General features: G+C 39.3%; 2 protein-coding genes across 3 annotated transcripts in view; both read right to left on the reverse strand.

Annotated features, from left to right (window-relative positions):
• LOC110068919 (coadhesin-like) overlaps positions 1 to 14,095 on the reverse strand; it is a 29,279-nt gene extending 15,184 nt beyond the window's left edge. For both annotated transcript variants that reach the window (XM_089281086.1, XM_089281087.1), the window contains exons 1-13: positions 13,906 to 14,095; positions 10,575 to 10,733; positions 9,808 to 9,941; positions 8,625 to 8,781; positions 7,148 to 7,339; positions 6,489 to 6,659; positions 5,198 to 5,368; positions 4,751 to 4,921; positions 3,746 to 3,916; positions 2,609 to 2,779; positions 2,187 to 2,357; positions 1,716 to 1,886; positions 1,353 to 1,523 (exon numbers count right to left, since the gene is read on the reverse strand). In XM_089281086.1, the coding sequence (XP_089137212.1) occupies positions 1,353 to 1,523; positions 1,716 to 1,886; positions 2,187 to 2,357; positions 2,609 to 2,779; positions 3,746 to 3,916; positions 4,751 to 4,921; positions 5,198 to 5,368; positions 6,489 to 6,659; positions 7,148 to 7,339; positions 8,625 to 8,781; positions 9,808 to 9,941; positions 10,575 to 10,733; positions 13,906 to 13,999 (2,104 nt within the window). In that variant the 5' untranslated portion in view covers positions 14,000 to 14,095. The remainder of the gene's footprint in view (positions 1 to 1,352; positions 1,524 to 1,715; positions 1,887 to 2,186; positions 2,358 to 2,608; positions 2,780 to 3,745; positions 3,917 to 4,750; positions 4,922 to 5,197; positions 5,369 to 6,488; positions 6,660 to 7,147; positions 7,340 to 8,624; positions 8,782 to 9,807; positions 9,942 to 10,574; positions 10,734 to 13,905) is intronic.
• Positions 14,096 to 18,187: 4,092 nt separating this feature from the next.
• On the reverse strand, positions 18,188 to 21,573 carry LOC149095904 (uncharacterized). Its single transcript, XM_089281089.1, has one exon. It carries the CDS (start codon positions 21,237 to 21,239, stop codon positions 19,821 to 19,823), a length of 1,419 nt encoding a protein of 472 aa, XP_089137215.1. The 5' UTR covers positions 21,240 to 21,573; the 3' UTR covers positions 18,188 to 19,820.
• Between the last annotated feature and the right edge of the window lie 6,045 nt (positions 21,574 to 27,618).

Below are 27,618 nucleotides of genomic sequence, written 5' to 3' on the forward strand. Positions count from 1 at the left end.
TTATAACATTTTTTTTTTTGCGGTCAGGCTAAGGTTTATCATGTACCTCTCGGGCACTTTGTCATCATTATCTGACTCTTTCCTCGACCAACTTCCGTTGTAGACACACAGATTTAGCGATTGAATTAAAAAAACAGCTTCGTGTAAGAACGCTCGAAAGTGGCGCGATCAGAGACAAAGAATTAAGCGCAAGAAGTACAACGACACAAAGTTTGTACGCAATCAGAGTCCAGGATTCTGAAATGGTTTTGGAACAATTGCGATAAGACATTCTGTGCTTAGGGGCAGTTACGCTATTATCGCTGACTTTCTTCGCGCCGATTGTCAAGCTCGGTTTACGCGTGTCGCCCCGACTGACCACTTCCGAGCATTGTGTCAAGGGGTCAATGGGAGCAAACGTAATCGTTACATAAAAAATGTTTACGCTGTGAACCTACTTAACCCTTTAATTGGCAAATTTACCCAAAAAAGCCCTGTTTTTTTTACCGTTTAATCGGTGTTAGCTGCCACGACCCTGAATTGCCTCAACTTCGCTGAAAAAGCGATTTCTTACCGAGTAGCAAGATTTTCTTGAGGATTAGGTATTCCTGATCCGATTTTTTTTCCCTTGCCCTCTTTCTTTCCTTTTTCTCGCCCCTTTTACTCTTGCTAGCTTTTGCTCTTCATATCCTTTCTGCCAGCCGTAAGATGTTCGTTGTTGATTACGTTTAAAGTCTGGAAATGGAACCTTGATCGAATTTAGGTATAACGAGCCATTTTACCACCAATTTTGAACCAAAAACTGCTCACGTGTTTTTCAGTTAGGTACGTCAGAATACGTGAGAGGCGCAGTGGCCTCATGGTTAGTGCCCTCGTTCCCGGGGCGAGCGGTCCGGGTTCGAGCCCTGACCAGGGACACTGTGTTGTGTTCTTAGGCAAGACACTTAACTCTCACAGAGCCACTCTCCACCCTGGAGTGTAAATGGGTAACGGCGAACTGTTGGGGAAACCTAACAAATTGCGGGGGAGTCACTTGCGATGGACTAGCATCCCGTCCAAAGGGAGTAGAAATACTCCTAGCCGCTTCATGCTACAGAAACCGGAATAAGCTCTGGTAGCTATGAGCCACTCGGCTCCAAGGCTTCACTTCTTACCTTAAAATGCGATTGATATCCAAAACGGAGAGGAGTGCGGATAGATCTATCCTAGCTCTATTATCTGCTTATCAAGATTATCTATTGACGCCTAAATTGATGAAGTGGTACAAAGTGCATGACCCCTCAGCGGACGGAATCGTCCGCTTGCCATTTTAAGATATTCCAATCATTCGACTGACGCGATAAAATCAGGAAAAGCAAGTTTTTTTTTTTTACCTGGACAGGAGAAGTCATTACACGCACGGTTTTCCGTACTGAGCCCAGGACATGGTTTTCCGCCATTGGAAGGGGCTGGACTGTCACAAAGACGAGTTCGGGATTGTTTGCCACCCCCGCAAGTCTTGTCACACACTGTCCAGTCGGCCCATCTCGACCAGCTACCATCCACTTGACAAGTACAAAAAGAAGAAGAAGAAGGGAAAGAAAGAAAGAAACAGTTAGCATTAACCAGTGGTCGGGCATTTGTTTGATTGTATTACTGTAGTGTCAACAGACAGAGTGGCAGTATTAATTAAACTATCGAAGCAAAAGCGGTGAAACATATGAGAAATTGTTGCGAGTCACCATAAAAAACCTCACCTGGGCAGACGTGAGTGTTGCAGTCTTTAGATTCGAATGTCTTGCCAGTACATTGTTTGCCACCAGGGGACGGAGGCGGACTATCACACTTACGAGTCCTGACTGATGTTCCTCCTCCACAAGATTTGCTGCATGCACTCCATGGAGTCCATTGAGAGAGACCGCCATCAACTGGGAGAGAAGAGCAAAGAAAACAAACCACAAAGGTTAGCATCACAAACTAAAGACAACTTTAGTTTAAGTGATGGCCGCCTCTGGGCTTTGAAAGCGCCTTTAAAAAGGACTAAGATAAAGTTTAATTTGAACGACTAGTAGATTTTTACTAAAACAATTTGATTATGAGCCCGAGATTTTGATGCGTGGTAGTTTACTCGAGCGAACTATAACCCGATAGAAATCTCAGGTCATCGCGAGTTGAGGTCTTTGATAGCGAGAAATGTATAGAATACCTCTGATTGTAATCTCCCTTACCTGGACAAGCTCCTAAATTGCAGAATCTGACCACTGAGGGGTCTCCCGCACATCCTGCTCCGCTGTGGGAAGGCGGTGGATTGGTACATTGCCGCGCTCTCGACTGTGTCCCATCTCCGCATGTGGCACTACACGATGACCACGGAGTCCAGTCTGTCCATCCACCATCCACTGCCGGAAACAACGAAAAGACACTAACGTTTTGTTGTTTATTACAGGGTCAATATTTTGAGAGGCTCGGTGCCGACGTGGTGGCCGACGTAAAGTTGGAGCCAAAGAACACACCATCTCACGATCAAACAAGCCTGATATCTTTCTAAAGCGTGACTTGGAAGTACTGGCGATATCAGGTCAGCGACTTAATTAATTTCACGGGAAATAAATACAGTGGAAAAGGCTTCTAATTATATAATCTGTCTTACCTGAACAGGCTCCTAAATTACAAGCTTTATTCTCTGAGTTATCGCCTGCACATCCTGCTCCGCTGTTGGACGGCGGTGGGTTGGTACATTGCCGCGTTCTCGACTGTGTTCCATCTCCGCATGTGACACTACACGATGACCACGGAGTCCATTTCGTCCACCCACCATCGACTGAAACAACGAAAAAAGACAATATCGTTTTGTTGTTCTTCATGGTGTCATTATAAAGGGAGGTGCAATGACAATGTAATGGTTAGCGGGCTGGAATCCGTATCAAGAGGCACAAGGCTGGGCTCCTGCATTATGTTGTGTCCGTTAGCAACGCACTGAACTCTAACAGGTTTTTTGTAGGTGTATGAAAGATAACCGGAGAATTAAATTAAAATACCTTTCTCGCAAAGCTGAGAGCCATCTGCCTTTTTACTGATTCCATCTTAACGTTAGCCATTCTGAAGTATAGATGGATTTTTTTCTATTCAAAGTAGTTTTGTTAAAATGTTGGTCGTTTATCGGTAGCCCGATTCAATGTAGTAATTTGGAAGTTATCAGTTAATTGTTTTCTCCAGTTTGAAAACTGCCATTTCAAATCACGTTTTGTCCGTTTGGCAGTGATGATGGTCGGCTGCTGGCTGTTGCATTAAAAGATGCGGTCAATTTGGGTTATTGCAAAATTGCCGTGATTTAAGGTCTTCCTAAAAATTATCTTTCCTATTCTATTCTATTCTATTCTTTTCTCATCTATTCTATTCTATTCTATTCTATTCTATTCTATTCTAATCTATTCTATTCTATTCTATTCTATTCTATTCTATTCTATTCTGTTCTGTTCTGTTCTGTTCTGTTCTGTTCTGGTCTGTTCTGTTCTATTCTATTCTCTTCTATTCTACTCTGTTCTCTTCTATTCTGTTCTGTTCCAGTCTATTCTATTCTATGCTATATGTAATCGTACCTTTTTGATACACTTCGGCGTCCTATTAAAAGAGGCTAGAAACGAAACTGACAAATCGCACAACTAAAAAAGCTTGATATGTTTCCTATACGTATCTCGGAGGAACTGGTGATATCAGGTCTGTGACTTAATTAACATCACGGGAAATAAGGGCAGTAGAAAAGGCTTCTGATTAAAATCTGTCTTACCTGTACAGGCTCCTAAATTACAGGCTTTGTTGTCTGTGTTATCGCCTGCACATCCTGCTCCGCTGTTGGACGGCGGTGGGTTTGTACATTGCCGCGTTCTCGACTGTGTTCCATCTCCGCATGTGGCACTACATGATGACCACGGAGTCCAGTTTGTCCACCCACCATCCACTGGAACAACGAAAAAGACAATATTGTTTTGTTGTTCTTCATAGTGTCATTATCATTGTTTTGTGTCCGTAAAAAAGACACTTCACAGTGCCTCTCTCCGCCCAGGTGTATAAATGAGAACTGGATATATATAACTCAATTAAAAGACCGTCCACGCAAGCCGAGTGCAGGCAACAATCCCTCTATTTTCTGAGTCCATCATATGTCAACAGAGATTCTTTTAACAGTATTTTTTTTTTTGTCTCCTCCCATGAAAATTTTCGACGTTCATCTGTCTTCCAATACAAATTTGGTGGTTTGTTAGCTGTCAGTGTATTTTTGGTTCGCGTTTGGAAGTTGTCACTTCAACTTTTGGCCGTGTGGCAGTTTTTTATTTATAATGGTGGTCTACCGTCTGTTGCATTTAAAGACACATTGCTATTTGTGTTATCGCAGGATTCCAGTATATTAAGATCTTGCTGAATTTATATCCAATCGTATCTTTTTGATACGGTTCTGTGGCCTACAGAGCAAGTTTGGTGGAGCCATGATTCGTATGTGGGGCTTGAAGTTCCAACTAAAAACTGGAATCGGGTAAATCACCGGGAACCGACGGCTTTCTAGCCGAGTTTTATTCCCAGTTTTGGAGGATAGAAACATCTTAGGGTCTTCCTCGAAAGTCTTCGGCAATCTTCGAAAATCTTCGGTAATCTTGATATGTTGCAAAAGCGTATCTGGAAGATACCATTAGATACCGTACCCAAATTCGACAAATATCTGGCGATATCAGGTCAGTGACTTAATAACACGGGAAATTAGGACAGTAAAAAGGCGTCTAATTACAATCTGTATTACCTGGACAGGCTCCTAAATTGCAGGCCTTGACATCTGAGTTACGCCCTGCGCATCTTGCACCGCCGTGGGAAGGCGGTGGGTTCGTGCATTCCCGCGTTCTCGACTGTGTTCCATGTCCGCATGTGACACTACATGTTGACCACGGTGTCCAGTTTGCCCATCCACCATCCACTGGAACAAAGAAAAAGATAATCTTGTTTTGCTGTTCGTCACAGTGTCATTTTTGTGGGAGGTTAGGTGCCGACTTAATGATTAGCTAGGGTCTAACCATATCGATCTCAGGCAAAAATCAAGCATAATTTCAGATAACTGTTGCATGTGAAAAATTTACATTGTACAGAAAAAAACATTCAGAGTATTTAGGTGCTTTTAATGAATTTAGACTCTTTTTCAGTTGTGTTCTTGGCGATCGAATGCTAAGTATATACATAACCCGAATTTACCTACCTGGACAGCTTTGAGTATTGCATCGCTGCTGCTCAGTCCCTTCTCCAACGCATGTTCTGCCACTATTTCTCGGGGGTGGGTCAGTACAAGTTCGATTACGTGACCTCATCCCTCCCCCGCAGGTCAAACTGCACGTAGACCAGTTGGACCACTGAGTCCAGTTACCATCAACTGTTAATTAAACATAACGAATCGCTAGTGAGGCTATGGTTTACGTTCACACTTGGTACCAAAGCACGGTGCTTAACTACTACTACGATTCTCGCTGGGCACTAAGAACTAATACCAGATTTCGGGCACAGTACCCGTACCCAGGTACAAGGTCGAGACTTCGCATTTGGAAATGGTACTTAGGCCTTTGTGGTACCCATTGTTTGAAAGCAACACTATTTTGTTTCAGTGCGCAGGCACCAGTGCTCGGACACCAAGTGTAAACACAGCCTATGTCCGCTCGTGTACGTAAACGTCTAAACAAGTGTTATTTTTATACGCTCGCGCTTTTTGTCCACGCGCAGGTCCTGATACACACATAATCGACATGAACGAACATCGTTAACGTATATTTTTATAAAAGATCTCTAAAGCTAAAGTTGGAACGAATAAATCTCCGTTTGCTTCTTCTTGTGTGGAAGGTGTAAAGGTGTACATAGTTAAACCCTGACAGCACATTGAATAATCTGCATACGAATAACAGGAGAGGACAAGCTATTTGTCAACCTTCTTGCAGAAAGATAACCTGCTGGATTCTCAGGGAAGGAGATTTCACCTGCAAGCAGCCTTGCCATTCGATAATTCAGGAAATTTCAGTTAGGACAAACTTCTAGTCCCTAACTGTCACAATCAGGAACCCGCTGGGACGAAGTTCTGGTGTAGTAAGTGACTGCCATAGCCAAACAGAACTTTGAAAAAATTGCAAGAAGGGCAACGGCTCTTATCAAGCAAGTTTTGAGTTTTCATTTTTCTCTTGTTTGGTGCAATTAGACCTCTCTCTTACCTTTCGTTACTATAATTAAATTGTTTTCATTGAATATGAATGTTAAAAGGAAGTGAACAATGTAATTGTAAGTAAGTGCAATAGTAATGTTAACTAGTGGTAGAAGTTATCAAACTGTTAGTAGATATTGTGTTTGGCGTTTAAATGTACGTGAAAAATGTAATACTAGAAGCGTAAAGAATGTCAGTATTATAAGTAGAATTCATCTATTATATGTTACTGTACGGTAAGTGTGCGTGGTAATGTCAACTAGCAAGTTATGTTAACACTGCAAGTGATGTTAGTACAAAAACCTACTTGTGCATTTTCTATTCACACATTTCTTTTTCTCCAGTGCAGTGCCCACACAATTTGCCCCACCGCCGTATGGGGCAGGATTGTTACAGTCCCGTGTCCGAGACTTCGTCCCCTTGCCGCATGTTTTACTGCAGGACGACCAAGTCGTCCAATGGCCCCACTGTCCCTGAACTGCGGGGAAAGAAAAATGTCCTGAAATCTAGCCAGGTGTAAGAAATAACGGAGATCACGAGCTTGCGCAAAAATGACAAGTCTGAGCAAATAATCTCAACATAGAAGATCCCTATGGAATAAGTGTTAATAAAAACATATCAATGCAAATAAACTTAACGAGGTGAGAGTCCCCACAAAGATAAAAATAAATAAAAATTATTGAAAAATTTGCAGCAAATTGTTAATACAGCTTTGCAAATTGCAAAAAAATCTGTGAAATACCCTTAACGAAGACGCCTGTCAAATATAACGACCAAAAAAGAAAAAAAGAAAAACAGAAAAAAGAAGAAAATGACAACAACAACACCAGCAAACAAAATACAGACAACAACAGCAACAACAACAAACTCGACAGTGCAAGGCAGCAAAACCAACAAACGAAAAACAATAATTATTTTAAATTCTTATCTTGACCATGGTCAACATTTTACATTTCCAGAACTTACCAGGACAGTTATTGCGGCAATACCGGTCCTCTGAAGAATGTCCATTCTGACATGGCTGGCCTCCAAACGCTGGAGCGGGGCTTGTGCAATTTCTGTGTCTACTTCTAATACCAGAGCCTTGACCGTAACACTGTTGGGAGCATGCGCCCCAGCTAGACCAAGCCGACCACTGACCATCGATTGGAGTTGGCGCTAGAGGTGAGAGAAGAGGGAAGGTCTCACTGGCCATGTCAAAAAGGTTGGGTTAGGCTTACGTTACACCATGTAGAAAAGGCTACGCAACGGCAGCTGTCTTTTCTTAAAGGAGATTTGGGGCTAGGTCACGTAAATGTCAAGTCATGTTTAAGACCTGGGTCAAAAAAGTCACGACTTGTTTGAAGGGGCTCACAACAACAACAAAACTAACTGTGGATGAAGCAACAAAACCGACAGATGAAAACTGGTAATAAATCAAATAGGCTTCTTAAACCTTATCCTGTAACTATTGTTCATTTATATATTCAATTTGCTTAATTTATTTATCACACGCGACCCCACAAGTTGCAAAGCTTAAATGCTTATCGCAATTAAATAAACTTGTTGAGCGATTTTCTTTCTTACCTTAGTTGAAGATGAGCTGTGGGGAACTTAAAATTCTCATTGCCAAAAGCAAACCAATCTACATCACGGACATCGTTTTTTTATTTGAAAAAGTAATCCTTGTTGGCTCATCCCAGGTTTTCATGGTTTGTGTTTTTACTTGCGTCTAGTTTAAGAGTATTTTTGATACCTGTTTTTAATTAGCCTATCATCTTCTGCCATACCCACTCAAGTATTTAATTGGCATCATGGATTCTCTTTCGTTAAAAAGAGAAAAAAAAAAAACAAACAAACAAACAAACAAAACAAAACAAAACAAAACAAAAAAAAACATAAGGTAAGATATTAACCTTCAAATCAAATCACAATACCTCCTCTAAATAAGATATTTTCATTTGAGCCGCTGTGAAGAGTCAGGTTTTCCACGAGTTGGTAAAAACCAAAGAGTTTTGGTCAGAAATGCGGTAAAGATCAGTTGTCTGAACAATTTAGTCCAGATTGGGAATTAACATTTGAACCTTACATAAGCAGAAAAGCATAACTACAAATCATAATGACAACTTTGAACGAGTAAATTTCTGGAAAAGATCAAGTCTGGAATAAGGTTGGGATTTTGGTGTTTTGTCCAGAATATGCTTCCAAAAAGCAGCAGAACAGTCCCTGATCTACGGTACGTGTCTCTCGGAGACCAGTGACACACCCCTACCTAACAGTCCCGTTCTTGGCCTGTTGCTCATAACAATATATTTTTGTTGCATTCTATAAACTTTCTTTGGAACTAACTCAGGATCAACTCTACCACTCAACTTTAGCGAGAAAGTGCCAAAGTTATAAAATACAGCATGTGGTTTTCTGTCATTTTTGTCTCGGTATAAAGCTGTAGAAGATGTGTAGATACCATTTTGACAGCTCGCTATGTCCACTCGCAAGCAAAGATGATTGTCACCAGGAGTAAGCGGTTCTAGTGGATTAAACAGCACATATCGAGCTTGTACAGGTGTGGTCATGTTCGTAGTTTCCACCTCATCACCAGCGAAGAGAGGGCCAAAAAATGCCTGAAAAGGAAAGCGCACAAATGTTTCATCAGTAGTCAATTGCTGGTCTTCACTGTCATGCCATCATTAAAAATAATTTTAACCCTGTAACTGAACAACCTCACAAAGATTTAGGTCTGTGCGGTTTATCGTACGCCTGTTATATGGAGAAATGTTTCATTCAAATTTACAGAGCTTTGCATGGTGACACCATGTTTGTGGCTCTCGGAGGGGCACCGGTGTGGCGGTCGTAAAGTAACAGATCTTACTACTAAAACAAAAAGTTATTTCTTTAGAGCTTCGACACATCGAAAGTAATTTTTCCTCTAAGTTAAGGACTGTTCAGCTAAGTAGCAAAAACTGAAAAGAAAAGTCATCTTTTGACCCACGCGACAGCCTTCTCTGGTGGCCATTTTAATGCCACGAAACACAAAGGGCTTGGAAATTCAAACTTATTCCATTACAAAACGAACAATCTTAAAACATCTAGTTCTTGGAGGTTCTTGCATTTAGGGAAGCTAAAATTTCGGAAGGATCGGTAATTTTTATTTTTATTTTGAAATATGAAAGTGTGACCTGAAAACCGGCTATACTACCTACATGGCATGACGTAGAATCAATAGCTCACTTTAAAAAAGAGCGATGGAACGCGTGTCAAGTCCAGAGAAGATAAAGGAGGAAAAGCCTTTAAATAAAGGGCAATCTTCATTCTTTGTTCGAGGAAAAATTGCTAGCAAAAGGCCTTCTTCCGTAACTTCACATATTCACTGTTGTGTTTCTCCCAGTCTTAGAGGTACCCTATCTTCTCTTTTATTATTAACTCATGACTGACTTAAAATTACCTTAATATTTAACGTCCCTCTAAAGATTGCAGTGCGCGATATTTGTTGATTGTTTGCGTGAACTCAAACAATCTCATAAGCTGTTCCGCTGATACTCTCGACCAAGACCATGACCCTTTTTTAGGTGACCCACAGTTTCTCAAAAGTTTCTCTGACTCTAGATCTGTGTGATACGTAATAGATTGACAAGCAGTAATTATTTTACCACAGGGTGTGATCCGTTAACGATGTAAGAAAAATAGACACCATCCGTACTTGTCTTTAGGTAAAATTGAGTAACTGATTTTGTCGTGCCTGGTTTCCCTTGTATAGAGACTTGGTCTACAAACATTACAGCACCTTCAAACAAAACAGAATGAATATCAAAAAACAATATCTCTGCCATGTCAAGGTCGCTCGTTCGCCGCCGTTTTTTCGTTCGTTCAGTTCGTTTCGTTTCGTTCGTTCGTTCGTTCGTTCGTTCTTCCATTTGACATTATATCTTTATGTCATACAATATATCTTTATGATATGTCAAGGAGCCTTTTTATAGCGTGTGTCAGACAGTCCAGGCACCACCGGTATATATATCGGGGAGTCTACACTACAGGCTACCTTTATATCGATGTAATTCCACATTACCTGTGCAGAATTATCCACCAGTCGAGACTGCACTTTAATTTCCACAGTATTGGGCCTTGATTCGACATAATTTACCTTTTTCCTAACGCTTTCAGTGACGTCTTAGGAACTCAATCCAGCTGTGAGACGAGCCACGAGATAGCATATTAGTCCGCACATTACACATATTTTGAGTACGGTAACAGCAGAAAGATTTTCAATGGTTGAATCCTTGAAATGATACATTGTTCGCTCGTCTCAACATCCTATACCCCGGAGTTTTAGCAAGTCAATCTAGCTTTAAAACGCCACTGTTTGTTCTGACCTCTCGTACAATATGAACTGGTATTTGAAGTCTATAAAGTTACTCACCTAAATCGACCTCGAGATATTGGTGTTCATTGATATAACCCGCACACCACACATCATCGCCATCAAGCACTGGGAATCCAGGCCCCACGCTACTCGAAGATGCAGTAAACTTCGCATTGCTGTTGGAATCGATTAATGAATTACAACCAGAACTTGGTGCTGAAAGAAAAAAACAACTGATTTTGATTACATACGTTATTAAAGAGAGTTAATGTTACATGATGTTAATGGAATATACGTAAAGCTTCACTTTATTGGGAACCTCAATATATAGCCTTCGTGGAAGAAAAAACGTGAGAAAGTCAGTTCTTAAATGATATGTATATGCCACCCTTGTAGTTGAAGAACCTCTTTCCATACACTTGAAAAATCTTAACTTGATTTGAACTGTTTCAGTTAATGGTTTGGGTTAATTCGCTTAATTTCAGTAAACACTATTCAACTTACAGAATTAAAGTCGAACATTTTGCGCTTATAGTGGAAAAGGCCTCGAATTTTCTCACACTACTTAACTCTTCCTTTAATTTCCTATTGTAACCTACCCACAAAAATTTTGTCAAGGGTTTTTACCACAGTGTTTTTACTTTATTTGAGCTTTTTCTAAATTCGTAGTATTTTCCGAGAGTATCAGAATTGTCGCCATTTTGCAGAAGCAAGGTTGTAGCCGTGTCCATATACATGTAATGATAGTAAAAAATGAAAACTCTTCCTTCCTAGAATTGAAGAGCATTCCTAAACGAAAATTTAAGCATCCAGAAAAATAAGCAATACCGGGTAATACTGATGACGCAGTTGAGCCCCTCTATTACGAACACTCAGGGGAAACGAACAATAGTTCGAAATAGCGGGAGTTCGAAATAGCCTATAGTCAATGAGTGAAGGGCAAATCCAAGAGAAATGGTTTTGAGTTCGAAATAATGGGGAATTCAAAATAACCGAACTCGAATAAGCGAGTTCCAACTGTAGTATAAATCAACAGCATTCGCTTTAAACGCTGCTCAAGAGGTTTTTGATAACAGACTCAGTTGAAGGTAAGAACCACCTTTTGTGGTGTAGCATGCGCCAATACCAAATGAAAGTCATGTCCACTACCTTTCATTTGAATGCGTCAGACTTTTGGATTTGTTCCAGGGACTTAAAATTAAAACACGCCTTTGTAGCAATACCACATGAAAGGACTGCTCGACACACTTAATTTGAACGTTCACACGTTAGAGTTTCATCCACAGCCTTAAAGCTGGAGCCCAGAATCTTGTGCAGCATTAAAAACATTACAACATGAAGGTACTTAAACATTACGATTTCATCTAAAGACTGAAAAGTTGAAACACCCTGTTACGCACGATAAACATAATAGGGACCTTTAGCAACGCAGATTTTTCCGACGGCGACGGCGATCGGAAGTCAAATCATTTTCCGGTAGACTTCTTACATTTCGGCAGGAAGCCGTCCTCTCTCCGCGCGGACGTGAGAACAGCGAGTTTCCCGTTGTCCACAAAACGTGAGTACATTTTTTGCCTTCATGCATGGAGTTACTGGTCGATAGCGTTCATGGAAATAGTCTATCACTTATAAGCATTAATGTTTCATCCAAAGACTTAGAAAGAATTATATTAATTTATTTAGCTGAGGTTTGAAATGTTGGAATGGGAGACTCTGTGTCATGGAAAACAATGCTATTTCCTTCAGTGAAACAATTAGCACATGAAGGGCTCAACTTGTCTGACATAGAAAACTAAATACTATTCACAAGTGCTTTTACAAGTAAAGCGCAAACAAATTAACGATGTATTCTCACAAATTGAGCTTTTAATCAAAAATGCTTACTTTTCTCTGGTTTCCTCGTCTTAATAGCTCACTGCGAGAGTTTATTTAGTCAAATTTTTCTTTTTCGTTAAGTCTTGCCAAGTGTTTTACATTTCTGAACCTAATATTTTTGAGATCTTGCCTGGTAAACGTGACTTAAAGAGGTCCTAAGGCACAACGATACGGAGACGGACATAGAATCTAAGAAAGAGGGCCCATATTTTGTATAGCAATGCTTTTTAAACAGGAGTTTATTCAATTTCTGCCAAAAAAAAAAAAAAAAAAAAAAAATGCCATTTAACAGATTTCGTGCAAGAATCCCCTTTGTCACTTCTTAATTCTTGGTAGATAACAAACAAAATATCAGGCAACACAGGAAAAATTACCCTGAACGAAAATTTTGCGGCTTTGTTGCGAAAAATGACTGATATTTCAAGGTAAAGTGTCTATTTAATATAATATCAGTGATTGTCTAGCGAGGATAATGTGGAACAGATAAAGGTTTTGGATGTTCATAGTTCTCGCGTACAGGCTCGTAAAATAGACAAAATACCGTTCACCAAATATGTCTAACGCATTTAAGAAAGGCTGCTAAATAAAACTTTTATTGGAGATATGAGGCCATGCATCAGAATTTTGTTGTCGCGTGCTTTAAAAGACCAATATATTTTAATGGCCAATACGAAAAAACACGGGCAATGAAAATAATGACTTTTGTAGCTTATGTGATATTTGAAAAATCTTGTTCGCTAATTCAATTAAAATGATCAATTAAGCTACAATACACTCTTTTACATAGATCTTTTGACAATTTTTTTTTTATGAAAACCAAGCTGAGCTGTGTCGTTCAGTCAAATCAAGATTTATGAAAACCTTCTCACCACAAATGTAATATCACAAACACATTAGGTATTATACTAAATGCAATCCCTCCCCTGTCTGCCAATGTCTTTTCAATTTATAATGGTTAGCCTTCAGATGACACGAACCTACAAATTGACTTAGGAGAAGTAATCGACCTATGAGAAGAATGGGCATGTCCGTTTATTTAGGTCTAACGTGGCAAAATCTGTTAAGAGCAGTATATTCCTGTTTACCAAGTGAGATCAAGTATGTCGCTGGAAATGTTCCAATGATAGTTCCAACATAAACCGAAAAGCTATCTTTCGTCAGAAAAAAAAGAAGTAAATTAGAAACGGCCATAACTTTGAACGAAATATGTATGAGTTGACAGAAACATTTATTCTTTTCCGGGGGTTATTAAACAAGTAATAATAAGGGAAAAATTTAATTAACTTTTGAAAGGCCATGCTAAGCCTGGTAAGAGTTTTTTAAGTTAAATAACCCGCAAAAGCAGCCAAAATCGTGAACCATCAGTTCATCGTTGAAAGCATTACAACCGAAAAAAATAACAAATCACTTTTGATGCCAAAAATCCCTGCGATGTGCAAGTTGCTTTCCGTGAAGAAAAAAAAAGGTGTAAAACTGATCGGAGACATCAAAAAAAGAATTAAAACACTCTTACCTGAATTGTAAGGGTTGTGATAAGTACTTCTTGTTTTTCCTAGTATTGTTAAAAGTGACAAAAGTAAAAGCCAGTTCCCACAACGGGAAAGCATTTTCAACCCGTTAAGCCTAGTCTTCGCTAGCAATATGAGTCTTAGCTCCGCACTGTACCAAGTTCTTTTCGTTCTGCTAATACTGGCCCAGAGAGCCTTAAATGTAACTTATAAAGATTTCCTTTGTTTAGCTAACCACATTCCATACTTCGAAGTGTAAATTTTTGTGACGTTAGTAACGTGACGTCATTTCTTTACTGGCATGGAATACTGCCCCCTCTGTAGCGGCTTTCAGTGTGTCGCTGCAGCATTATTAATCCATCGGTAACTATACAAGACCAAAAGAAAATGTCATTTTCCATTACAAGCAGTCTTGCAGACATTTTTCAGGTAATTTTTACAAGATCGAAAAGCCGTAATTTTCGATAATTTTCCGGTTCGTGATTACTTAGTCCATTGAAATTTAGTCGTTTACAGATAATTGATCTTAGTTATCAAACAATGCATTTATCATAATCGTTCTTGCCTTTATACCAGGCTACGTCCCGTAGAAAGTTCATCAGTGCTTATGATACAGCGTCAGTTTAAAATCTTGTCAGATAGTAAAACGCTTGCATTTCTCATGTACGGAGGGAAATGAATGGACACGAGTCTTTATGGCACGTGTGAAAGATGGCTACCTGAAATAAACCCTTTGCGTGAACTTGCGAAATGCCGGGCCAATATTATACAGCAGTTTCTCGTGGGAAAGAAACTCGGTTTTTTGTGCAGTGTTCAGTCGTTTTTCTTTACAATGTCTTAGCTTAAGCCCTTGGTCTTTGGGGTTCTTTGTACATTAACTCAAATTTTGCTCCAGTTGGCCGCAATTCGTGAGAACTAAAAAGTACAAGAACGTTCTTCTCCTAATGCGACCTAACGTTCACGGTTGAATGATCCCAAGTAATTAAGTGTGTCACCTGGAAACCGTACTAACCAAAGAAAGGAAACCACACTAATCGTATTCAATTTTTCAGAGACTCGGCAAGACTTTATCAAAGAGAAGTGACGAACTTCCTGAGTTTTGTAACTAGCATGTATCTCGCTTAATGGCCAATAAATAATTTCCCTGCAGTACTTTCATTCCCCAAGTCGTGGCTTTTTGGTTTGTGTTTTTGTCCCTCTCTTTAACCTGATATCTTAGATGCAACTTTTCTTTTTGCCTTCTCAAAAACCATAATATCACTAGCCTTTTTCCTCCGTCTTGGGGGTCGGTACAAGGTGGCCTACCCATATATACAGTTTATAAAGGCTATGCCTGGTTGCGAAAAGGTCTGAAACTGCGTCGTTACCGCGAACCACTAGACGAACTACGAGACCGCAAATGAAATAAAGTTGTACAGTGAATGGAATTTAGGAATAGCTTTTAGCTTAGAAGGCCTGACCAAAGGGTATGAAAAACAATAAAGTTTCAATAACCATCCTCCAGATACTCAAACATTCCAAACTTGGGAGGAAAATGTAAATCGGGCTTAGTAAAGAATATAAATAAATCAGTTATTAATTATAAAGTTTTATCGTAATTTTATCTCGTCAAGTTTTGATATGATCGGTAAAACTGTATAAGTCATCTTATATTCCTAAGATTTTAATACTAAGGAGGCTTCTTCGAGCGAAAAACTTGACCTAAAACTTAGTCCTTTAATGGTTGAATAAACTAAGCTGATGATGGAATTGCAAAGAAATCTTGCAGCATGATATGAAATACCGAGATATTTCCCATGTAAACTATGTAGACATGATGAAATTGCAAAGAAATTTGACCAAATCTTGTATGGTTTAAAATCACCGCGTTATTTCCCATGCAAACTATGTAGCCATTAAGCTAAGTTAGCCGCGAAGAAGCGGAATTATTAAACGCTTCGAATGCTATATATATTTTGATCAAATTAGTTACATAAATAATCATGGAAATTTCCTAGAATGTTCCATACATGTTGTATTGTTTACAGCTGGCCTGAGTGAGACAATAGTAATATCAGACTAACGATATACTTTTGGTCACGTTCGGCTCACTTACACAAAGCACTCGACGGCGCTGATAACAGTGATTGTTTTTTCATATTGAATTCCTTCTTCTTCCTTTCAACTTATAACAGGCCTGGTACTTCACGAAGGAAGTGAGAAAACGTGAAGTAATATTTTGATGCTCCCGCAAGGCAAAGTAGTTTGGGATGCTTCGTTCTGAGTAAGAAACTATACTGGCGTTTCCTTTGCGGACTCCAGAAAGAGGTTGAAACTAACGCAGAAGAGGGCGGCGTAATCCCTGCGGGAGTTTCGGAAGACCTCTCTGCTGAACGTTATGAAAACACAATAAACCCTTAAGTGACTAGCTAATCGTGCAGCAGTAAAACACGCTTCAGTTTAGTCGGAATCATGTATGGTTTAACAAAACGTTTTGACGAGTGCACTCAGCGATTCGAAGCTAATTTAAGGACGAACGAAAATAGGAAAACTCTGAGGAGAATCTTGACCAGTTGCTGAGGGTAATTTTATAACATGAACATCCATGTGGTTTAAAATGTACAGAAAAACCAAACAATGTGGCTTTTAAAAGGGTCACTATGTTGGACTTCAAAGCATTCTTAATTGCTTCTCGCATAAAGAACGTTGAGAGTCTACTCTCTTAAACAACAAAAAGTAATATATTTAATTAATTTTATTGTCATGTAAGATTGATGATTTTGCGTTATTGCCAAATAATCATGACGAAACAATTAATAGAACACAGACTTTGAACTTTGCACAGTCATTGAATGTACTGTTAGTCAATTAGTTTTCAATAAGTTTTCTCCTTTAAATTAATCTAACTGACAGACTGACAGATCTAACAAATATCTGCTGACCTGTGGCGTATTGATATTCTTATCTGAATACAGTGAAAATGCGACGTGTCTCTATTCTTCAATCGATTTCCCGCGCAAAGGGCAAATGTAAAAACGTCCGGAAAAAGTGGGGGACGAACAATCTTTGCAGGTGATGGCGTTTTCAGTTCTGTCCAGATAGCTGTTAAACTTAAAGGAGCTAATTTACGGTTTGCTCATTTTGAAAAATTTTGCCTATATTTTTTTTATCTGTGTCAATCTCCTCCATCCTTAACCATCTTTGTTCGTTTATGGTTTGATATTATCTCGTTGGTGTTTTACTACCTTAGTAAACTATTTTTTTTCAGGTTTCCTTCATTTTAAAGGTAATTTTATACGTGGCCAATATATCTCAAAATACCGTGACTGAGCTCGAGTACAGCTCCAGACTGAAGTCGCTAAACTGAGAAGGAAGTTACGAGGAAGGAAAAAACTTTTGAAGTTAGCGGTTGTATGTTTTATGGACGAAAAATATACTTTGTAGTTTAACAATAAATCGTATTCATGGTATTTTTTTTCAGGGAGAGAACTTCAATACGCTTTAAGCGGCCTTCACACGGCAAACTAAAGTTGGCAAACTCTTGCTGGCATTCTCAAGTTGGTGTGTGTGAACGGCACAAAAACAGTCGGCAAACACGTTTGCAAACTGTTGGCGACAAATAGAACTTGCCTCTATTTTCCCCAACTTTTTCACCAACTTTTTCTTGTTGATAAACTCGTATCTGACGCGTGAACGACTGACAAACATGTGTTGGTGACTGTCAACCAATCAAAACACGAGCTCTATTCACGTGATTTATTTGCATGATACTTCACAAAATGGCAGACGCTAGTCAAGATGAACGCGAGGCCACTTTTAAATTTATTGAAGAGGTTCACAATTGTCCGGCTGTTTGGGACCTTTCATTTAGCATTTAGTATTTAGCATGGACTGTTTATTAGTAGTTTATTAGTATTAATTTTAAATATTAGTATTACCTGATGATTTTTAACCGTGTATAAAGAAATGTTAAATAAATAAATAAATAAATAAATCTGTAGTCTACACCTCAAAGATACTAAAAACAAACAAAAGAAAATGGAAGAGCTAGCGGTCAAACTGAGTTTCGTCCAAACCTTTCTCGCTTTCTGTTTCTTCTCTTCTCTTCTTCTGTTCCGTTGTTTTACGTGAGTGCCACTGCACCAAATCGGCCATGTTGCAAATTACCGTGTGTTGTGATTTGACGCGAGTTTGACGTGTGAAGGAATGAGTTTGCTAACTTTTTGAAGTTTGTCTTGTGAAGGCCGCTCACATTATTTCAAAACAAGCGACCATTTTACACTTTATGAGAAGAGAAGCCGTGAAGAATCTGACAATTCATTTTAATTCTTGTTATACATGAGTCATGTATATTGATATAGTTAATTATTAGTTAGTAATTTATCAATTAAAAGCGGCCACGACACATGGCCAAATTATTATCCCAGCAGGTTGCTATCTTTAATTTAAGCGCTCTAGCTCTGTCTAGCAAACAGAGCTCGACTGTTGGCTTAAATCAGTCGTGTAGTCAATATGATTGAAAACCACTCGATGGAAGGGGGCATAAAAAACACTAATTCAGGATTCAGGTAACAATGTTCAAGGTGACAAGGTAACAATTTTCAAGGTTACAGATTATGTTTCATTTTGCACTGACAAAGGTATGCAAGTTCTGGAAGCCCTTCATTTTTTGCTAGATATGGTGCAAACTTTTCATGCATTAGTCCAAACAAAATTTGAGTGTCAAATTCAATATTGTTTTTCAGCTCTTAACCTGACTGTCGAAATGAGTAATGAAACTCAATTTTCAATAATGTAATTCATTAATTCACCTTTGGAAGGAATATAGTTAGTACAGTGGAACCTCGATTTAACGAACCTCTATATAACGATGTCCCCAGTACCAACGAACGATAGTAGACTATACGGAAAAGAACCTTGTTACGACGAAACCCTGTTATAGCGAACATACTTTGCCAATCCCTTGGCACTTCGATTCATTATATCAAAGTTCCACTGTAGTTTGACATTACTATAACATATTTTCTTGAAATTTGTAGTGGTCGTCAATCAAACAGGGTTTACATGTACCTTTATATAATGTATATATAAAATAATAGATGACGAACTGATCAAATGTAGATTTGACTTGGCATTTTATCACCATTTAGTTTTGCACTACACAACTTGCAATTGTGCGCAGCACTCATGAGATAAAATTGCCAAATGTAAATTTACATCATTACACTGATTTGAAATATACCTGCGACCATTGGAAATATGATAGCTTTTACAAAACAAGGGAAAATTGGAAATTACAATGTTACTAGTGAAACACGAGAGAAACTTTAAAATTTAAAATTTAAAATTTTTCATGAGGAATTTGTTTGTATATCTACATGAAGTTATCAGTTCATTCTGTTTGTTCAGAGAGGCCAGCTCAGGTTTACCAATAATAAAGTACTTCTCCCAGAGGCGCAGGCTATATCGATTTGAAGCGGGGTTATATGGGGCAGTTTCCAAGTGACTTTAGACAATAAATCAAAGTTCAAAGTCACTTGAAAGATTTTAAAGCAAGCTGCCCCATATAACCCCACTTCAAATCGATGTAACAAGAACTATATTAAGGCTTTGACACTAGTTTGGTTCAAACGATCAATGAAAGGATTGTTTAAAAGCAATCTACGTTTGGAATGTCCGCGGTTCGGTTTCAATTTTTATGCGGAATTTAGGCCAAAAAACACGTGGTAAATTCCTGGAGCACGGGATCAACATATAACCCAAGCTTAACGCATGCGCTGCAAATTTTCTGAAAGCGAAACAAAACTGAATTAAAACAAAATAAAGCCCAGTGGCCTATGGGCCAAGAAATAACATTTCAAAATGCCCAGCAACCGTGTATCTTTACTTTCTCTTTAGAATTTTGCATTCCACATCAGTCGGTTGAATTGTTCTCAGCTAGTCAACCGACGGTGCGTGTCGCAAATGCAAATATTGCCAAAAAGACTGACAACATGGAAAGTTTAAGCTGAAAGCTGTAACTCCCCATCAAAAAGCCAGATTTTCTGTTCTTTAAGTAAGATAAAAACTTGTTCACTTCGGTTCTCGAATGTAAAGTGTAATTGCAGACCTGGTTAGCGTTAGCAACATCTGGGGGATTTGGGAGATGCGCATGACGTAGGCGCTCTAGCTCTTCACGAAATGTTCCCGGGCAGAACTCGTTGACTCGGGTACACAGTTTGTCATCATGATTTTGCAGCTGTTCCGCGAAATACAAAGGCGCGACCCAAATAACTATAGTGTACATAAGGAAGCCTACAGATAGACCATTGTGAACGGCGTTATTCGTCCGAATTGTCTTGAATCCGTCGATTATGTCAGTGCAAAGGAACGGAGTTGCGAAGATCAAAATGAGGTTGTGTACAACGAACCATACTTTAAGTTTTCCGCACGACTGCTTGATCTTTCTTGAGTAGTTCTTCAAATGATCATGGACAGCTTCTTCAGCAGTTCCAGTCCAGCGAAAGTACTTCTTGTGAAGCTGCTTCAAACGCACATAACAAATTTGCTGTAAAAGGCACATTGTCCACGACAAGGCTAACGAGTTTCCAACACCGTAGATATTTGTCGGGTAGTTCAGATAACAGACTAAGTGATTTGCAAAGCCGTGCAAAAACTTAAATGAAGAGTTGCAGTGAAACCGACCGTGAAGCCATGCTTCAGTGTTGAAGAACAACAAAATAAGGATGACCAATAACAAGTACGACAAAATGATGCCTACTTTTAGTCGTTTCAACTTTTGTCTTAATCTGGTAGCAAGCCTATCATTCAAACTGATCTCATCGAGCATGTTTGTTTCAAGATCACGTGATCTGAAGAACAACAACCCTAACAGATGACTCGAATACATGCCTCCATCGATGGCTAAGTAAATGTAAATATCAAGTGATTTCCATTCTTTTGCCAACTTATAAGAGTCTGATACAATTATCAATAACAAAAGAAGGTTCACTAGTACTGGATACAATAAACGTTCAGCAAAACAAGCTGATGTGGGGCACCATAGCGACAGAATCCTGAGAGTCAATCGAAAGACAAACAATTCTTGCGAAAGCAAACTAAAATGGGTGCCATCATCAAAATGGGTGCCATCATCAAAATGGGTGCCATCTAAACTTGGAGTCGTGTTTTCTATATGCCCTATTGGTGTTTGGTTCCCAGTATTTTGGTTTTCAGCGCCACGTCTGTTTGCCTCTTGCAGTTCTTTGTGTTCGCGATTACCGCTTTCAGCGCCACGTCTGTTTGCTTCTTGTAGTTCTTTGTGCCCGCTATATCCGCTTTCAGCGCTACTTGTGTTTGGCTCTTGTGATACGTAAGCCATAACCAGTCGCTAAAAAAAACTGCTGTATGTTCTGTGCATTGACGAACAAGGAATCATAACAGAAGACGCAATAGTCGATGAAGGCAGCACTTTCTTTACCTTTGACATTTCACATCGCAAATGCACTTCTTCTTTTCTAGGAAAGACAGGAAGTAATATTTCACAGCTGGTTGACGAAGGAGTGCGTGACCAGACTTCTTTCCTGAAAAATTATAGTGCCTCTCTTCAAATTGAGAAAGTTTCCCCTATTGGGAAATTAACTTTATGTTTTTTTCAGAAAGCATGGAATTGTTTGAGAATTTGGAATTTGTTTAGAGGTTACAAGAAATCGCTCGTCCCAGTCTGTTCCTTTAAAGTGCTGCCCAAAGGTTGTGAGGACGAAGGCCTCACGGACATTTTGCCCGTCTTGACCAAATTTGTCCCAGTCCAAACAAATAGCTCGCACTCGTTTTGCAATTGTTATCACTCAAATTTCCAATGCAAATAAAATTGATGGTTGAAAATTCAAAACGGGGCAGCCGCTGAGGCGAATTTTTTCCTTTCACTCCCCTAATGTAGTCCAAAGAATATAACGACTCACGAAGCTAACTTGTTTTATTACCTCACCTCTTGTATTGATGTTTATTCTTGGGAGCGGATGCTTGTGATCCTAAACAGTTGCAAGAGTTAATAGAAGGGGAGAGAGAGAGAGAGAGAGAGAGAGAGAGAGAGAGAGAGAGAGAGAGAGAGAGAGAGAGAGAGAGAGAGAGAGAGAGAGAGAGAGAGAGAGAGAGAGTAGGTTTTAGGGTTTAGCTTCAAAAATGGACATTCAACCTACAACTTAAATTGTGTCTTTGTAACAAGGTCATTTCGAAGTGAACTGAGTGATATATTGTGCACAGCCAGCCCTTCTGACCTAATGTGAAGATATTTAAAACTATTGTCTTTCTTCCACGGTCGTTCAGAATCATTATGAACAATGAACGGATCTCAAGACGATTGACTGGTTGGTGTCACAATGGGTACCTGTATGCTCCGGTATGCTCAGCCCAATAGGGTATTGCTTTCGAGCTTTTGTGGTCAGAAATTGGGTATGGTTTTAGTGCGGTTGACTTCAGCACTGCTGCAAAGGTTAGCTATACCATAACGAAGCCAATAGGACAATTTCTGCAGGTCTCAGATAACGGGTAGGGATTTTGGAGGCAAAGTCATGAAAACGGGTATGGCCGAATATATGTTTTGGTCTGAAAAGGGGTCAGGAGCTGGAGAACCGTGTGGCAGATCGCCAGCACTTCTCCCCTCTTCCCCACTCGACTGCTCAATGTATTCAATCGGTAATCTCTTAAGCTCCGAGGAACGATGCAGCTTTATCCTTCGTGTAAAAAGTATCCGTTCTGTGCTGTTCTGTTCACTGTGAGATTTCGTGGAGTACCGAGGCTCTATCGTCGGGTCCTCCTCGAAGGGCACAGTCCAATTTTTGGGGTCTTATGCTCATGCATACAGAGCCCTAAGTCAGAGGCATTGATTGTCAGTGGGTCACTTTAAGGACGAGATGACACCTAACAGACCTCCGGGAGTATAAATAGTCTGGTAGGTAGACTGAGTACTAGTAATTGCTAGTGCGAGTTGTTTCGTCGACCATTTCTTCTGGCGTAACGTTGTTCTTGTGTAATTACAGCCGTTTTACCTGTTTTGTGAAAATTTAGAAGAGCTTTCCCTCGCAAATTAGTTGTAATTGTTCAACGTAAGTTATTTCTAGTTCAAAATCGCTCTGTGGAGCTGTTTATGATTTCATTTCGAAAATTAACTGCACTGCCTTATGTCTGCCTTGGTTGTTCTTTGTTATTTCATTTAGGTGATGAAGTGCGTTTCCTCGGCGATACGGGCGGGAGTTGTTTGCTTACGCAAGCCAACATATTTAGACTCGGCTTGGTGTTTAGTGCGGATTGCACTGAAACTTATTCGATTTCGCAAGCCCACATTCATTGGCTTGAAATCCAGTGCGGGTTACTGAGCGCAAGCCAGTTACAGGGTTGTCAAAATAAGCCGGCGATTGGCGCATTCTCCAACCTGCACCGCCTACTCCGAATGCTAGTAGGTTAATCCTGAGCATGATCTTGGAGAAATAAAATTGTTCAGTTATTCATTTGTTTGAACCCAAATTGGATCGGAGGAAATAAAGTACTTGCTGAAAAAGTGCGTGACACGAATCGAAACTGACTTTTAAAGTGGGAAAATATCATCTCCAACAATGACATAGGGGGATCTTTGTCTCCATGGAGGGAAGGGCTCGGGAGGTTTAACTCCGTGGGATGTTGTTCGAATGCTTGACCAAACACAGAGTAGGACAGTACACTATCATCATTTGTACTGCCAAAACCTCCAATATCTGCAAATGTGAAACAATAATTAGCGTCACAAATTGCCAATAAGACAATACTGTGGAAACTTTCATAATTGTAATAGGCGGATCAACCATTCTTTGGGCAGTCCATCATGATATGCTTTCCGTCTATTGCACCAATGCAATTTGGAAAGTTCCACTCGTCCTCAAATTCTTTGGCAACTCAAAGTCAATCACTCGTTGTTGACGGCACGTTCAGGTATTGCTATTTAAGAGCAAGCGATATTGCTTCGCATGTTTCTCTTAACAGGTTTGATATCGTCGATTTTCCAATGCGAAACAAAAATGAAAGAGACTGCTGAGAGTCTCCAGTCGCCAAGTACCTCAATGTAATCATCAGACGTTCGGCTTCTGAGATTGAGCTCCTCGACCGGCACGGTTTCTTGGCTATGAACGGATCAACAAGGGTTAAAAGATCTTCAAAACGCTCCGGGGACATTCTTGTGAACCTAGCATAGACAATAAGTTCATACTTCACATCAATCAGTTTCCTTGTAAACTGCACAAGCCGCATAGTTTGAAAATCCTAACTGAAGAAAAATTCCCTGTCCTGCAATCTAAGCTCTTGTACTGGAGTATGGTAAGCTCCTAATTCTTCTCGCTTCTGACATATCTGTCGAACCCAAAATCTGTGTCTTCGTGAGATTCTTTCAGCTACTTTCACGGCGCAAAACCAAAAGAATAAGAAGATAACAAGCTATGAGATTCGTTCTGCGTCTGACTTTCACCATTTTGTTTGCGAATATCGAGCCAAAATTCTGTTGTCGGACCCAGGAACATCGCTGACGACCGCGCGTCTTCAGTCTTTGAAGCGATCGAAACTATCGTATGGAAACCAGCAATCGTCTCAGCCGTCCCGATCGTCTCGAAATTTTGGAAACGACTGGGACGATCCGGACGATCATATGGAAACCAGGCTTAAGGCAACAACAAATGCCCATGACGATCATAAAGAATTTGCAATCACTATATCGTTCAACGTTGTATTAATAGCCTTTTACGTTGCCATGTGGGGATTTCATAGGAAACTTTAAAATTTATCAGCAGAAAGTGAAACTGCTCTTCAAAGCACAAACATGTGTAAAGATCTAGAGCGTTTGTATGTTCTGGTGTGACAGAAAAATTGGTGCAAAAGAGTCCATGTTGGTTAAATTGTAAACAGATGCCGGAATCTCCCCATTATTTGGCTTTGTTAGTTTCCTTCCTCCATTTATACTATGTGAACTCTCTTGGAACTGCTAACTCACTTTTCAGGAAGAAGTGCGAATCGATATTTAGCTTTGCTATGCAAATGTACACTGTAAAGAGAGAGATATATAGATATATATTAATATTTCAAAGCTCACTGCTATCCACATTTAGAAAGTATGTGATCCCTCTGTTAACTTTCTTTCCAGATATAAACTGCCACTGTGCTAGAAACATTTTGTAGCAGCTTTTAACAGGTAGTACATAAGAACGAAGTTTCAAATGTTCAGTAGAGCTGCTGTAATGGGTAGTACCCTCTAGGGCTATCTTGGCTGACGTCATTATTTGCATGTTGCCTCATTAGCATACGATTTTTCTCAGAAGAGAGAAGGCAACATAATAGTTATGAATCATATAAATAGGCCATTTCCGAGTAATTATGTGCCTCTGTTTTCAAACGAGTCTTCGTGCAAAACCTTTCTTGATTTGCATGAAAATGAACAGCAGGCTTAGCACATTTCCATATGAGTGGTTTTGCTCGAAGATTCGTTTTGACACAGAGGCAAAGGGCAACTTGGAAGTGGCCTGTTGACTCAAAACTGTTCAAGACCTTGTCGAACTTAGTACATGACGGAAGTTTTTCGCTCTTTCGGTGTACATGTGATATTGAAGGAAATATTGGCTTCCGAAATATTTCTGGGTGGTAAAAGCACTAATTAGCCCATCCATACTTTGTTAAATTTCGAGTGTGTAAAACCGTGTGGCTTAAAAACGTTTCGTACATGCGCTCTCAATTTTCTTGGGGTAGTTAATCGCTTTCAACATTCCCAACTGAAATTGTGGTTAATTGATCAGAAACTGATTTGCTTTTGCTAATGAGACAAACATTGTAAAACAAAGACTCCCCTGTTAGAAGGTATAAAGGCAAAATTCGACCACTTGTACTCTTAAACTTCGTGAGGGCTTTTCTGTCACAAAGCGATTGTGACAGGAAATGGCCTGTATTTAAACGTTCGTTACACAAGACTTTATAAAACAAAACATAACAGGTTTTCATCTGGTTTAATGAGAGCGTTCGTGGGACATGACAAACCAATTGAATAAACCTCTTAAACGTTGCAATGTTAAAGTTTATTCATAATAACAACAATAATTACTTGTTCACCTATTTTGACTTGGAAAAGTCTTGAGTTTATTGTTTCTGTTCTTAACATCCTCAGAAACATCACACACTTGAAAAAACCCTGCACGCATCATATATAGAGACACGATTGATCGAGATGAAAAACCGGCGTATTTTATAGATAAAAAAGAGTGTTTTTTTTATGAAACAGTAGAAACAAGTTAACACTGTAATACTTTGCCGATAACTGATAAAACGCAGATAAATCATGTGTAGGATCAGTTCTCAGCAGCTCATTAAAATAGCAAATTTATCGTCAAGTGACGAACAGTATTTTATGCAATACACCTAACAATATAAACTGAAATAAAGTACTCCATTCTGAGCTCTGCGTAAGATTTGTTTCCAGTCTTTTTAAACCAAGCCATATAACTTTAGTATAGCAATAACAATTTCTTTCGTTTTTGTTCGTCCTACTCATTTAACTAGTATAGCGCCCATTGTTTGATAAGATCACTTGCTCTTATGAGATTTTTCCTTTTCTTTTAGATAAATTTATTTCAAATGCTTCGCCATTTTTTCGTTAATGTAAAACTCTTGCCCACGGTGCTCCTATATCATTCCATTATACCTTACTTTTTAAACAAAACATAAATCACTCTACAAAGGAGATTCTTACATGTTAGTAATAAAAATAAAATTAAAACTCATTCAGTTCATACTCTCAAAATAGCTATTATTTGAAGATAGTATCACTTTTGTATGACGTGCTTTAATGCGACATATTACCATACAACGTCACTTTTTTTAGATTAAAGGACTCTAGAAACATTACTTGGGAAGCTGGGATACAAGGGACAATGAAAAAATGAAATCGTCGTGTTATGTGATATGGTACCATATTACTTCACGTTTATGGGATTGAGGGGCTTTCGTAATATTACTTCGTAAGGCTTGGATCAGATAGAATGGTATTTAGAGAAAACGTACGTCTTTTTTGGCGATACAATAACAGATTACTTCATATGAAATTAGAAGGGATCTAGAAATATTCCTTTTTAAGACGCACAACTGGACAGACTGAAGGTGAGAAAAGAATGTCTCTTTTTTGGCTTAAAAAAAAAACAACAAAAAAACAGTGCTTCACAGGAATATATTGCTTTGCAATGCCGAGATCAGGTTTTACAAAGGGGTCAGAAATAGTTATACTGGTACATTTTTCTTCATTTTAGGTGTCATTGTCAGAGAAAACCGGGCAGTACCAAAAGATCGAGGTCGGCCGTTTACAGTCATCTTTTCACAGTATAAAAGCTATCCGAAAAGATTAGCAACCATGACATTCGCCGAGATAGGCGTTCGTTTTTTTTCGAGATATCACCACATCATGATTTTGGCTTCTCAAGCGGTCTAAAATGGCCGAAATTTCGGGCAACTTTAGGTGAGCCTAAAAGGTACTTCCTACAAATTCCAGAAACCCTTATTTTCTTGAGATGATACTTGTCCCCTTATTAGTTGATTGAGAAATATTAAACGTCTTTCGCATTAATTCTACGGTTTTCACGAGGTGCCAAATATCGCCGCCGAATCGTTAATGAGCGTGACCCAAATTTTAGCCATTTTCAGCGAGTCGTTTTTCAAAAGTGCGGTTGTTTACTTCCATAGAAAGACATTTTTGTGGTAGTCTA

This window comes from Orbicella faveolata, unplaced genomic scaffold (genome assembly GCF_042242905.1).
Source record: "Orbicella faveolata isolate gen_17 unplaced genomic scaffold, um_ofav_v1 contig_48, whole genome shotgun sequence".
Lineage (NCBI taxonomy): Eukaryota > Metazoa > Cnidaria > Anthozoa > Scleractinia > Merulinidae > Orbicella > Orbicella faveolata.